Raw genomic sequence first — 14,410 nt, forward strand, 5'->3', positions numbered from 1 at the left:
TGTTTCTCCTTACTCCTATCTTACTCATATTGTACTGTAAGTAGGGTTGCCATACGTCCTGAAGAAGTGGGATTGTCCTGAATTTGAGCATGTGTCCCGACGTCCTGACTGAATTTTTAAAAATCCCTTAATGTCCTGAATTTTAAAAATCAGAGAAAATTATTTAAAATTTTGCTCAAATGTTTTTAAAAGGGAATGGAATTTTTTGGTTGATCATACTAGCGAAGACAACTATTTTGTATCCATGTTAATAAGTAATAAATGGGTTCAGTTTTTAAAAGCATTGTGAATTCAGTGAGCAATATTCTGAATTGCTTACATTGGCTCATTTCTATTTCTTTTTACCTGACCATAATCCACATGTGGAAATAAGTTTTTCTTTAATGAATTCACAATGGACAGATGACAGAAATAGACTGAAAGTAGAGTCTGTTAAATCAATATTATTGCTGCAATATAATTTTAAAGAAATATCTTGGCAGGATTTTCATGTTTACATTTAAAAAATTATGAGTTGTGTCAAATTTGTTAAAGTATTATTGGTATCAGCTTCAGGACACTCTTGTGTCATAAATATCTTTAAGCAAAGGTAAATAAATGTTGTTTTTAGTTTTCACTTATCCGTGTTATTGAGAAATGAGTAATTCAACGTGAGTTTTCTCATCTGTTACTTAAAACTCTATGCAAATAACATTGTATATTATGTATATCATTTTGGAGTGGTTTATAAAGTACCGGTAGGTGTTTTACATAAAGCATGATTTCTTATTATTTCTCTATTTGATTTTTAACATTAACATTATATATCAAGTGTGTCTTTTCGTAACGGACGGGACAGTTCATATGGAATCATCCATATACGCTCGTTGGAACCATAGGCGCCGACTTTTGGTCTTGAGCACGGGGCCAAGGATGACAATATCAAATATTCTTACGGGAGCAAAAACACGATTGCGTCCCCGTACCACACTATATAGGCTACATGGGAGCAAGTGCTCCTGTGGAGTCGGTGCCTATGGTTGGAACTTGTCGATGTTGGTGTCCTGAATTTCATCCTGAACCTTATGGCAACCCTAACTGTAAGTCTTGTGGTAAATCGTAGCATGTCTTTGCATCCCCTACTGTACGGCAAGGTCACCGTGAGAGATTACTTGACTGTCATTTTCTGGCATGTGCCAATTATCGCCGCATGGGTGCGATATATATATCTTCTACTCGTCGAGGTTGGACTGTTAAAGAAAATAACTGGGTTTTCCTTGCATATGCTTTGCAGTATTCCCCCGATAAGTACCGGTTAAACTGCAAGATATGACCACCAGATAGAGTTGTATATAAAGCCAATTGGTAATCCCAGAAAAGCTATTACCAGTTGTTAACCATGAACTTCAAAGTAAGTGCTCTCGTCTTTGCCTCGGTCTGCATAACGTTGGTAAGTGTTAAGTATTAAATTTATCCAGACTGGCTAAGAAAGTCGTAATTCTATTAGAATTAAGTGTTATAAAACCGTTTAACCTTTAACTGGTCTCTGTAAATATGAAAGATAGATAGTAGGAGTGTACAGTCCTACTCTCATTTAATCTAAAAAAAATGATGTCATTTGGAATCTGGAGTTATTATTCTGAGCGCTTCAATTATAATAACCTGAAATGTCCGTAATTTGGGCACCAGAGTTCACCAGTATCGATCCCTCGAATTTAGATAGATATCCTTTCTCTTCTCTTGTAACGTCAGAGCTCTTGGTAGCAGAGCAGGTTTCTCTATCAAGATGGGACATGCTGCTTCGTCTATTGACGTAATTGGTATGAGAGAACGTGATGCATCCATCCGGGAAATTGCTGCTCAATTGGGACGAAGTGTGTCGGCAGTGCAACGGGTGTGTACAGAATGGTTCACGAAAGGCTGTAGAATACGACGAGATGGGTCTGGTCGCACCACCTAGATCAACCCCCAAGAAGATTGACACCTCATCCGAATGGCATTGCAGGATAGATCTGCGTCCTCTTCGGCTCTGACACAGCAGTGGAACAGTGTAACACATCGTACACTATCAGGAGTGACAGTCCGTCGCCGTTTATTACGATCCGCGTCGTCCACTTCTCCACCTAGCTTTGACTAATATGCATAAAAATGCTAGACTGCAATGGTGTATAGAACGACATCACTGCGGACAGGAATGGCAGCAGATAGTGTTTTCGGACGAATCAGGTTCTGTTTCTTTGAAAATGATGGCCGTATTTTGGTTGGCCGAAGACAGGGTGAGAGGCTCATGACACCCCAGATGCCATATTTCATCAGGACAATGTGCAATCACATGTTGCTGCACAAACAAGTGCCTTCTTCTTGCCATAGGATGTCAGACTGTTGCCCTGGCCCGCCCGATCACCGGACTTGTCGCCAATCGAATATGCGTGGGATGTGGTGAAACGACCGGTGCGGCGTTGTGACCCAATGCCAACCACCAAAGATGAACTGTGGAACCAGGTGAATGCAAGATGGATGGCTATACCCCACGACGCCATTCGCGCCTTATACGCATCGATGGCATCACGCGTGGAACAAATTATCAGTGCCTACTAGGCAACAGGACACATGCTGAACCTAGGTGACTCATTTCTACAGAACATACTAATGAACGTATCCTGCGATTATGAACTTTCTATCTGTAGTCTTTCAAAGTGTTCTGTCTTTTATGAACATGAGTGTATATATAAAATAAGAGTTTTGTCTGTGCATTGCTCAGAATTGTAAAAGAATCGTATTCTGTATCGGACCTGTCCACGTTAACAAGGAAATGCACTTTTTAATTTTCCGTCATTTCTGTCTGTCTGTCTGTCTGTCTGTCTGTCTGTCTGTCTGTCTGTCTGTCTGTCTGTCTGTCTGTCTGTCTGTCTGTCTGTCTGTCTGTCTGTCTGTCTGTCTGTCTGTCTGTATGTATGTATGTATGTGTGTACGTACGTATGTATTTTTGTATGTATGTACGGGTATCACGAGAAAATGGCTGAAGGGAATTTAATGAAAATCGGTATGTAAAGTTGGGGAATGATGCACTACAATCTAGGCTATAAATAATTATTTTATTCACTCTGAGTGATATGGTAGTTTAGAGGAAGTCCTAAATTTAATTCTGGCCGAGCTCGATAGCTGCAGTCGCATAAGCAACTTGTTTTTTAAAAATCTCAAATATTTATGTCATTGATGGTCCTATCGATAAATACTACATAACTAAAGTTACATAGAATTAAAAATTCCGATCATTTATGTTTTATACATTTTTACGCGTATCATTTATGATACAGAGATATTCGTGAATGTCGATTTTTGTTGCTAAGTCCATAAAGCATGTAACGTTGCTTCCAATCAACAAATAAAATTATTTATAAGTATGTTTTGTTAGTTGTAGATATCGCTATAGGCTAACTCTAGAAAGTTTCATATCAATCAGACAAGAACTGCAGCACATGGAGCTTTTCGCATGAAGCAAAGCACTGAAAAAAATGAAAGGTGAGGAAAAGGCATCTATAGTTTTGAATGCATCTGTTATTTTTTAAGTATTATGAGATAAACAGTGGAACATCGTAAAGCACTGACACCATACCACTGTCATTTGTTAAACCTTGGAGCCAAATTCAAACAGGTACGCTAAAATACTGCCAAAATATGCGATAAAGTGCCATTAATGTGAGGTGGGCGTGGCCTTTAAAATGCGGGGCTTGAAATTTTATGATATTTTCTGATAATAGAAGGGTTGGAGTTGCTTTTTAGCAATAATTCCGAAAATCGATTTTTAATACAGAAATCACGAAACTTCAGTCATTGGTCCCCTAAAGGTGTAAAACTGCGTGGTCATCAGTCCGTATCGACAAGGAACAATGTGAATATGATTATGAAATATGAGAAAAGGTCGTAAAAGAATGATTGCTTTAAGAATACGACAATAGGGAGTCATGGAAGAAGGAGGGACTCCCTCTACATTAGATGCCCTAATATCACAGAGCCGGAAGGAAACTGAATGTGAAGGCCTACAATATCGAAAGCCCATAAAACTGATCAACAATAACATTACATTGATCATAGTTGGGATGTGATTTTGTCTCTTCTGCTGCCACTCAACTCCGATAGATGGGATTACTGCTGCTTCCCTAGTAAAACAGCATGCCTGAATATTGGCGGAAAGTAACTGGGGAGTGAGATATGCTATATGTTTGTCCCGTCAACGGCAAGTACTGAAGCTGGTACTACACTAAGGATAGTCGCTGTCAGAGACGGGATACGAAACTTGAATCCCCTGGTAGTGCACCTTCCTATTCCCAGTGTGGATTGGAGTTGACTTCTCGGCTACAAAAGGTGTTCCTTTCAATGAATTTGTAAGTCGCTCAATATAAAATCTACTTTGTTCCAAAGAGTGATTTCTGATTATTGATCAATACACTTTCAAAAATATATTTGTAAAAGTACCACTGTCCACTTTTGATCCGGAGAGGTTCGACCAGAAACATTCGAATGTTCAGTCATTGAACCTCTGACTACTTACGTTGTGCAACGAATTCTTTCGACCAAGCGGGTTGGCCGTGTGGGTAGGGCGCGCAGCTGTGAGCTTGCATTCCAGAGATAGTAGGTTCGAATAACATCGTCAGCAGCCCTGGAGATTTTTTCGTGGTTTCCTATTTTCATACCAGGCAAACGCTGGGGCTGCACCTTAATTAAGGCGACGGTCATTAGCATTATCTTCCCAATCCTAGCCCTTTCCAACAGTGGCGGTGGGCTCACAGGAGCACATTACCAGGTGAACGCCCGGTTCTAAAGCATATTCACGCATTCATGGATATTGAAAATGGTTTCTTTTGCTTCGAACTTCGACCTGATTTCATCAATCGATCGAAAGCATTCGACTTATGTCGGAGTTTCGTTACACTGACGGCTGTTCGTTTTGACTGACAATACAGGGAGCACACTGGATCTTGTGCTACGAGCCTGAAGACTACACGCATGCGCACGTAGATGACGTCATGGTCTATGCTCAGAGATGCCCATAAGCGAGGAGCACGGTAAGGTATGTATGTGCCTTTCCGTCTACATCAGATATAAAGACAAGGATAGCATTACAGCTGACCACAAGGGTCCGCCACCAACACTGTTACCATTGGCCATAGCCTCGCGGATGTTAATATTGCATTACATTGCCGGTAGATTTCGCTATTAATTTTGAACAGGCGTTTGTAATCACGGAAAGAAGTTTGCTTTACGTTGCTGGTGGAGAATCGTTTTAAGTGAAATGAATTTGAGTACCGATAAACGTAGTAGGCCTACGCATTATTTTTATGCTCCTTATCATACATAGATGAACTTCGTGCTATGCGAAAACCAGGAATAGTGCTCATCTTTTAATGTTCGCTACAGTACAGCATTGTAACAAAGCTACTGTGAACATTCCTTCGGCTAATAGAGGTCACGGCTTTATTGTCGCTTTTCCAGCTCTGTATTCGGGAGATGGTGAGTTAGTCGCACCGACGTCTGCCTTGAGAATGGTTTCCTGTGGTTTTCCATCTTCCTCACCAAGGCGAATGCCAGAACAGTTCCTTTCGCAGACCACGGCCGCTTCCCTCTCACCTTCACCGCATCTCAAATCACCGCAACACATCTCCTGGCCTGAGAGGAGGCCCACCGTATCTCATTAGGGTATGGAATGAAAGCGCCGTCGTCGTCGTAGTAGTAGTGGTAGACGTAATTTGAGTTTTGTTGTACGCTCAGAGATTAGTTTCGAATAAAATGGTTCCTCGGTCACAAGGGTTCTACCATATTATGAGTAGAGAAGGAACCGTACAAAGAATTTATGTTATATTTTGTACTGATTTGCGTTATACTTTGGTACATTTGAGACATGAACAAAAGTGTTGTTGTGAACCCCCTGAAAATTATGTTGTGATCCGCCACTACTTTCCCATCGTTCCGTCGTCGAAAACCTTCGATATTCGCTAGCAAATAAATAAATAAATAAATAAATAAATAAATAAATAAATAAATAAATAAATAAATAAATAAATAAATAAATAAATAAATAAATAAATAAATAAATAAATAAATAAATAAATAAATAAATAAATACAAATAGGAGGAACAACACTCCAGAAAGCATACAAACTCACATGGTCACATTATAATAAGAGAAGCATCTCAAGACAGACCAAACTTAGACACTACAAAACAGTCGTATTACCAGAAGTATTGTATGCGTCAGAAACGACCACAATTCTAACAAACTTACTGACATGACCAGAAATCGCAGACTAACTTTCTATGGGCACATACAGACAATGGGCAACAACAGACTTACGTAGAAAATATTGATGTAGTAAACAGTTCAAGCAAGGAAGCAAATTGGTATCATGAAATAGAGGAAGACTTATGGCAGGTGGGGATCAACAGACAAATGATGGGAGACAGAAAAGAATTCAGAAACAAAATTAGGAATATAAAATTTATAGTAAATGAGAAGAATCATGAGATATTCGAGTTCAAACACTGTTCATAAGGGCAAAAATTAAATAAATAAATAAATAAATAAATAAATAAATAAATAAATAAATAAATAAATAAATAAATAAATAAATAAATAAATACTTTCAACTGTTCAATCTTCTCGACTACGATTATGGGTCCCATTGAATAAATTTGTAAGTTATTTTGTTATAATGAATGTCTATACTAGTGATATCTAATTATTTCTCAATTATGTTTAAAAAAGTAAATCGTAAATGAACCACTGTCCACCCTTGCTACGGAGACAGACAAGAAACCTTCGAATGCTTTGTCATGGAACGGCTGACTACTTGCGATATGCAGAACATTGGACTATTCAGTCGATAGTTCGAAGCTTTTATCGCCCGACTAGTTGATACCGGTTTTCACTCGATAGTGCCCCTTTGTAATTCAAGAACTGAGGAAAATATCCTTCCGTGTGTGAGCACTTACATTTTTTCCCCGTCTCTATCTCGGTTCTTCCTATAAACCCGGCCACCACAACCAGCTAATTATTGACGTCGAGCAATAATGCTTAATTCTGTCGACCCTTTTACTGCTCGCATGTCCAAATGGCTGATCAACAGAGAAGATCTCACCGTGCATCCACAAAGGTGTCACTCATGTTAATTAAAAGCAGAGGTCCTGAGAATGCCAGAATGCGGCGCGCGGAGAAGCGAGCGCGATCACCGTGCAATCGACTACCTCTGTTACGGTCGATCGAGCCAAATCGGCTATACTAAGCACAGCTTTTCCTCTAAATCGACAGTTCGCAAACCATATGCCATTGTTCTGCAGCTGCTAGAACAGCTGATGCAATACGACCACGGCACACAGCCCTCCTAAAATGTAGTACCTTACTAAAGAAACTAATGAATCACAAATGAAAACAAATTCACAAAACTTGAAAAGATCATGTAAGGCCTATGCACTCCCAGTGGACAATCCGTAGGAACATGGGTTCTATGGGGTATGGGAGCCCGGTGCCACTGTTAACCCAACGCCATCGGGCACAACGACGCGCATTTGTCGCCAGTCACCAGGGATGGACACTGGAACAATGGCGAAACGTGATATGGTCGGACGAATCACGATTTCAACTGCACCATGCCGATGGGAGGTACCGTGTATGGCGCAGACCACATGAAAAGATGGATCCTGCCTGCCTCGAAGGTGTGGTCCAGGGCGCTGGTGTCTTTGTTATGGTCTGGAGTGCATTTTCCTGGTATGGAATGGGCCCCCTAGTTGTTCTGGAAGAGACTTTGAATGGTACGCGCTATGTTGAGGTGCTCGGAGACCATCTCCACCCATTTCTGGCCTTCCAACGCCCAGACGGTTCTGCGGTGTTTCAAGATGATAACGCGCCGCCACATCGCTCCCACGTCGCCCGGGAATGGTTCCAGGAACATGCAGCGGAGGTCCAACGACTGCCATGGCTACCAAGGAGCCCCGATATGAACCCTATCGAGCATATCTGGGATGTCCTGGAACGCAGGCCAATATTGGATAGACGTTGATGGACAGGTTGTCGCTAGGCAACAACAACTAACTTTGTATTATGATAGTCCGGTAAGTAATGCTGTATATAGCAGGATGTGAACACGCCACCATATTTTATGAAGTACCATTCTTGCTAGGAGTTTCTGCTGCATATAGAAGGATGCAAGCCGTCATGTTTTATGAAGTACCTTTCTTGATAGGAAGCCATGCAACTACAGTAGGCAACTCATTGCCTATTATTTGCCAATACGAGTCCAACATACCTTGATCGAGATGTCCTTACACGTAACGAGGCAACTTATTGCATGTTATTATAAACAGCATTAATACAATAATGTGTCCTGCTTAATAGTTTATGAGGTGCATGAACTTTACAAGTAAATATTGGCATACATTTTCATTGCAATTGTATTTGCTCTTTCCTTCGTCATTAGCATTTTTATTTCAACGTGGCACGACCGGGTAACTCATTTGCTGAGAGATTATATTGCTTCATGTCGGACTAATGTGATCTAATGCAGTAACGATTAAGATATAAGTCCCGCGTCTTCAACGCAATAGTTTAATCAAAATTAACTTTCAACCTGTTAGGTCGTGTTATGTACAATTAGTAGGTGTTGAAGATATATTTAGTACAGAACAAAACTGTCCAACTGGACACCAGTGGATTTAACAGCCGTGATACTTATAGTGTGTTAGCTAAGTTCCGTGACTTACGCTATCGCTCTTTCTAACCTTGCATAGCACGACGAAGTCGACGTTTCAAAGCTAGGTTGTTCATCAGGAGATCGCACATAAGCTATCTGCATCTCGGAATCAGAGTCAAGCGCCATTTCTTTTTATAGAGAGCAAGTTAGCTACATAAATTTTAAATCCTACTGGCCGTTAACTTGTACACAAGAGACAGTAAGTGTGAACCCGCACTCTGAGGATTGTTTTACGTGATTTCTCATCGAGTCGACATATCTATATAACTCTACATGGAAACTACATTCTGTTCAAAAAATTCTCACAACTCATAACTTATAACGGAAAAACATGTTCATATAAAATTATTAGAAACGTAATTTTCTACAGCATTTGTTATGTCGCATTTTTCGATGGAGCCGCTGCTAACGCGATTATACGAAATGTATTATCGAGCGGTGTCCTGACAATATTCTCAGCAGAAAACTGACTTTACGAGCTCGATGGCCGGGTGTTTGAATTAAGCGCGAGTTTTTAATGCACAGCGATTTAGTCAGCATAATTGTCTACAGTCCAACAGAAGGAGACCCAAGATAGAGATTCATATTTTCAATAATGTGAGAGTTGTGTTATTAGAAATTCGTCTGTCATGGAACAATCGACTCCTATATAGTTGCAAAGAGTGTTGAAGTACGTCATGAGGTGTTTCAATTAAACACACAGGCTTTTGATGTACAGTAATTACAGCAGTTAGCGTGCTTGTTTGCTGTCCGAGTAAAGGAGCCACCGGTTCGAATCTTAGTCGAGTCGGCGAATTTATTTTTAATTTCTTTTATCTCGGAGGTTGAGTGTTTTTGAGTTTAACGCATAATCATTTAGTTACTATGATAGTCAGCAGTCCAAGGGAAAGAGTGCCGAGTTCGATTCCCAATCGGGCTAGGGATTTTTTAATTTTTCGCAGCTCAAACGTTAGGTGCTAAGTGATGTAAACATTACAGCAGGCAATTACAAGTCTCCAGGGTTCAAATCTACAGCTCAGAGATGAATGCGGAGACAATGAACTTTGTATTCCCTGTTACTTCCAAGTCTAGTCAACATGCTTGTATCACCAATTTTTTTTTTTTTTTTTGAAATGTGCATACTAGCCTAAATGAAAAACAACGAACTTGGTATTGCATGTCCCAGCAAATACTTCCAAGTCTAATCAACTTGCTCGTGCAGTCAATTTTTTTTGCTAAGATGCACACACTGTCACGACCTCGCTTTTATTTGCTGCATTCTCTCTCCGTATTCAGTTAATGTACTTTGAAGTAACAGTTCACACTTAGCCTTCAGTGAAAGAAAAGCTCGCCACTGATTTCAGGTTGGGTTGAAGATTTTTCTTCTTATACACTTAAACTCTTTAGTCTTGAGTCCAAGTAAGCTCCAGGTTCGAAACCCTGAGTCAGTGATTTTTTTCTTTGCTGAGAGTTAGATGTTTGAATTTTCAGATTAGATATATGAATAGCACTTCAGCTTTGAGTCCAAGTTCGAATCCTAGTTCGGTCGGTGATTTTTTACTTCAATTCTTGTGGCGTAAAGCCGGGTGTTTCAAGTAAACACATAAGATTTTAACGCAGAGTCAGGCTTGTTTGCTGCCCGAATAAAGGAGCCACAGGATCGATTCATAATCGAGTCGGCGATTTTTTAAATTTATCGCAGCTCAAATTTTAGGGATTTTGATTTTAACGCACAATCATTTAATTAGTATGATAGCCTGCAGTCCAAGGGAAAGAGTGCGGAGTTCGATTCCCAGTCGGGGTGGGGTGGTTTTCTAATTTATCTCAGCCAAAACGTTAGGTGCTTTGAATTAAACGCACGCTTTCAATGCGCAGTCATTTACTTAAAGTAGGGCCCACGAGACTGATACTCAGCAGTCCAAAGGGAAAAGCCCTGAGTTCCATACCCAGTCATATGTAACGCGAACCTTTTTCGATTCTGAACGCAAAGTTTTAATCTCTAAGTGATGTAAACAATATTTTAAGCTGATATAAGTCTCTAGATTTCAGGTCTATAACCTCGAAATGTTAAAATCAAAAATTCAGTGCTCCAGACACTAAAAACCAACAACGCGTTACGCATCAACTCAGCTGCTAGCGTCTTTGACTCTGCAGCCGCTCAACTTCAAAACCTTGAAGTAGCTTTCTAAAGTTATAATAATTTCGTGTGGCTATTTCTAGCCGAGTGCAGCCCTTGTAAGGCAGACCGTCCGATGAGGGTGGGCGTCATCTGCCATGTGTAGGAAACTGCGTGTTATTGTGGTGGAGGATAGTGTTGTGTGTGGTGTGTGAGATGCAGGGATGTTAGGGACAGCACAAACACCCAGCCCCCGGGCCATTGGAATTAACCAATGAAGGTTAAATCCACGACCCAGCCGGGAATCGAACCCGGGACCCTCTGAACCGAAGGCCAGTACGCTGACCATTCAGTCAACGAGTCGGACTTTTCTCAAGTTACATCCCTATGAATAAAGCACATCACATTGCACCTTACGCCATCTTCTTAGTCCCGTGTCACCATACTCTTCCAAGTTCAGTTCTAAGCCCTAGATCATAGTTTATTCCATTTAGCCCTTTTGCTATTTAGCCCACCTGCCCGTTTGTCCTTTAGACATTTAATCCTTTCGACATTTAGCCCTTTTATCATTTATGCGGTCGCTCAGCTCTGAAACATAAGGTCGCTTTTCAGCGTTATGCCACTATGAATAAAGAATATGTATGAAGTCTTACACCATTTCCCTAGTCCCATGTGTAGCCACCACCTTGTTCTGAGTTCAGCTTTCAGCATTACGGCTCCTACGAATAAAATACATATATTGTACCTTACACCATCTCTCTAGTCTCATGTGTAGCCGCCATCTCGTTCCAAGTTCAGCTTTCAACGTTATGCCCCTATGAATAAAGCACCTGTGTTAAAACGTTCACTATATCCCTAGTCCTATGTGTAGCCCCATCTTGTTTCGAGTTCAGCTCCCAATGTTATGCCCCTATGAATAAAGCACATGTATTAAGCCTTACACCATCTTCCTGGTCCCATTAGTATAACGTGCATAGCCGCCATCTTGTTCCAAGCTCAGTTCCAAGCCCCCTGAAGGTGTCTTCCAACATTACGCCACTATGAATAAAGCACGTCTATTAAGCCTTACGCCATCTCCCTAGTCCTATAAGTACAATGTGTGTAGCCGCCATCTTGTTCCAAGCTCAGCTCCAAGCCCCCTGAGGGTACCTTCCAACATTACGCCCCTATGAATAAAGCAGATGTATTAAGTCTTACACCATCTCCCTAGTCCTATTAGTTCAACGTGTAGTCACTATCTTGTTCAAGATTCCAAGTTCAGTTCCAAGCCTCCTGAGGGTGCCTTCCAATGTTACGCCCCTATGAATAAAACATATGTATTAAGTCTTACACCATCACCCTACTCCCGTGCCGCCATCTTGTTCCAAGTTCAGCTCCAAGCCCCTGTGGTTGTCTTCCAATGTTACACCCTATGAATAACGCATATGTACTAAGTCATACACAGTCTCCCTAGTCCCGTGCCGCCATCTTCTTCCAAGTTCAGCTCCATACTCCCTGAGGATGCCTTCGAACTTTATGCCCCTATGAATAAAGCATATGTATTAGGTCTTACACCATCTCCCTAGTCCTATTAGTACAATGCGTAACGGCTAAGCTTGTATAGGGAATGGCAAGCACTTAGGTTAACGCACGGACAGCGTGCGGTTAAGCCTGCACAATTAGCTAAGGTGTAAAATTATGTCCGAGCTGGTGTAGGGAAGGACAATCGGTCAAAGTTCAAACGTATGCATATTGTTTCACATGCAGACCAGGGTGATGACATATATAAGCACCTGGCTAAATGTACAAAGAGCTAATTCACAAATTTTTGCTAGGTTAGTAACCCTTGCTGCTTGCAGAAGCAATTCTACTGAGACATTACATTATTCGCTTCATAACACCTTTCCAGCATTCCTTTTTCTGTAGTTGATTGAGCTGTTAGCTTACACTAGTCTTCAGTCCAAGAGAAAATCTAGTATTCGATTTCCTGGTTATGTTGAGCTTCAGTCTAATAGAGTTCCAAGTATGATATATATTATTCTTTTGTTCAAGAGGAGAGTCTTGGACTTGATCTCTATGTAGGTTAAATATTTTGACTAATGTTATTTTTGTTCAAGGGAGTCCCAGACTTGATCTCCGTTGTGGGTCAAATATGAATTATGATATTGGCCTTACGTCCTACTAACTATGTTTTAGACATGCCGAAGTGCCAGAATTTAGTCCCGCAGTGAGTTCAATGGAGTCCCAACCTCGATCTCCACTTTGGGTCAAAGTGCAAGTTCCAGACACTAAAAATATGAATAAAGCAGATGTATTAAGGATTACACCATATCCCTAGTTCTATGTGTAGCCGCCACCTTGTTCCGATTTCAGCTTCCAACGTTACGGCCCTCTGAATAAAGCACATGTATAAAGCCTTACGCCATCTCCCTAGCCCTATCAATACAATGTGTGTAGCTGCCATCTTGTTCCAAGTGCAGTTCCAAAAACCATGGATCATGCCTCATTTTGTCTAGTTAGGTTTAGCCTGCACTTTTAGGCAGGCTGTAGGGAAGGGCAACTGGTTAGGTTGAAGCCTGGTCAGCATAAGGTTAAGCCTGCACTTTTATCGAGGGTATAGGGAAGGGCAACCGGTTAAGTTAACGCCTTGTCAGCGTAAGGTTAAGCCTGCACTTTTAGCCAGGATGTAGGGAAGGTCAACCGGTTAAGTTAACGCCTGGTCAGCGTAAGGTTAAGTCTGCACTTTTAGCCAGGGTGTAGGGAAGGTCAACCGGTTAATTTAACGCCTGGTCAACATGAGGCTAAGCCTACACCCATAGCCATTAACATCATGTAAGCTTAAGCCTGCGCTGTCATGCAGTTATCCTCGGCATCGAACTATGGTCTGTAAGGTTAACGCCCTTAGGCCTGGTCTTCAAGGTTAAGCCTAGACACGTAAGGTCATGTGAGGTTAAGAGCACGCTCTTAGCCAACCACCCTACTTTTCAAGTGAGGTCACATGAGATTAAACATGCACTGTCTCTCAGTACATTCCATGATGTTGAAGCCTCTCCCAGGGGTGGGTGGTGGTGGTGGCCGCCAAACTTTCCAATGGTATATTACTTTTAAAATAGCATAGTTTCTGTATAAATACAAGAGTTATTGTGAGTTTAATGAGTGACTTATACAGTACAGTAGAGCAGCGTGTATCCGTCGTGTTGTGCTATGAAGTATTGTTAGAATGCCGCTTTCGATTTATTTTAATATTTCCTTCCATCCTCCCTCTCCATAGGAATACGATACCTAATTTAGAGAAAAACATGCAGGAGACAAACTGTTTTAACAGAGAAAAATCTTGATGAAATAGGAGCTCTCTTAGAAAGAACCAAGGGTCCAGGGAAAGAACACTTTACTAATTTTACAGGAGAGCATTATTAAAACTGTATAACTCCATGTTCTTCACCGGTGTATGATTTTAAAAATGGCTCAAATCTAAGAACTTAATAGGTTCCTTCCCTTTATTGGACAGAGGATTGAAACTACATTCTTAGAGCCAAAAGATGGCTGTAATATCAGAAAAAATGAAAAATGGACTTAGCATGATCTTCCCATGGACCCTTTCCTCCAATAAAAT

General features: G+C 40.9%; 1 protein-coding gene across 1 annotated transcript in view; it reads left to right on the plus strand.

Annotated features, from left to right (window-relative positions):
- The first annotated feature begins 1,350 nt into the window (after window positions 1–1,350).
- The window catches only part of LOC136874646 (general odorant-binding protein 19d), a 55,046-nt gene continuing 41,986 nt past the window's right edge, over window positions 1,351–14,410 (plus strand). The window contains exon 1 of the mRNA XM_067148271.2: window positions 1,351–1,429. Coding sequence (XP_067004372.1) covers window positions 1,379–1,429 — 51 coding nt within the window. The 5' untranslated portion in view covers window positions 1,351–1,378. The remainder of the gene's footprint in view (window positions 1,430–14,410) is intronic.

This window comes from Anabrus simplex, chromosome 5 (genome assembly GCF_040414725.1).
Source record: "Anabrus simplex isolate iqAnaSimp1 chromosome 5, ASM4041472v1, whole genome shotgun sequence".
Taxonomy (NCBI): domain Eukaryota; kingdom Metazoa; phylum Arthropoda; class Insecta; order Orthoptera; family Tettigoniidae; genus Anabrus; species Anabrus simplex.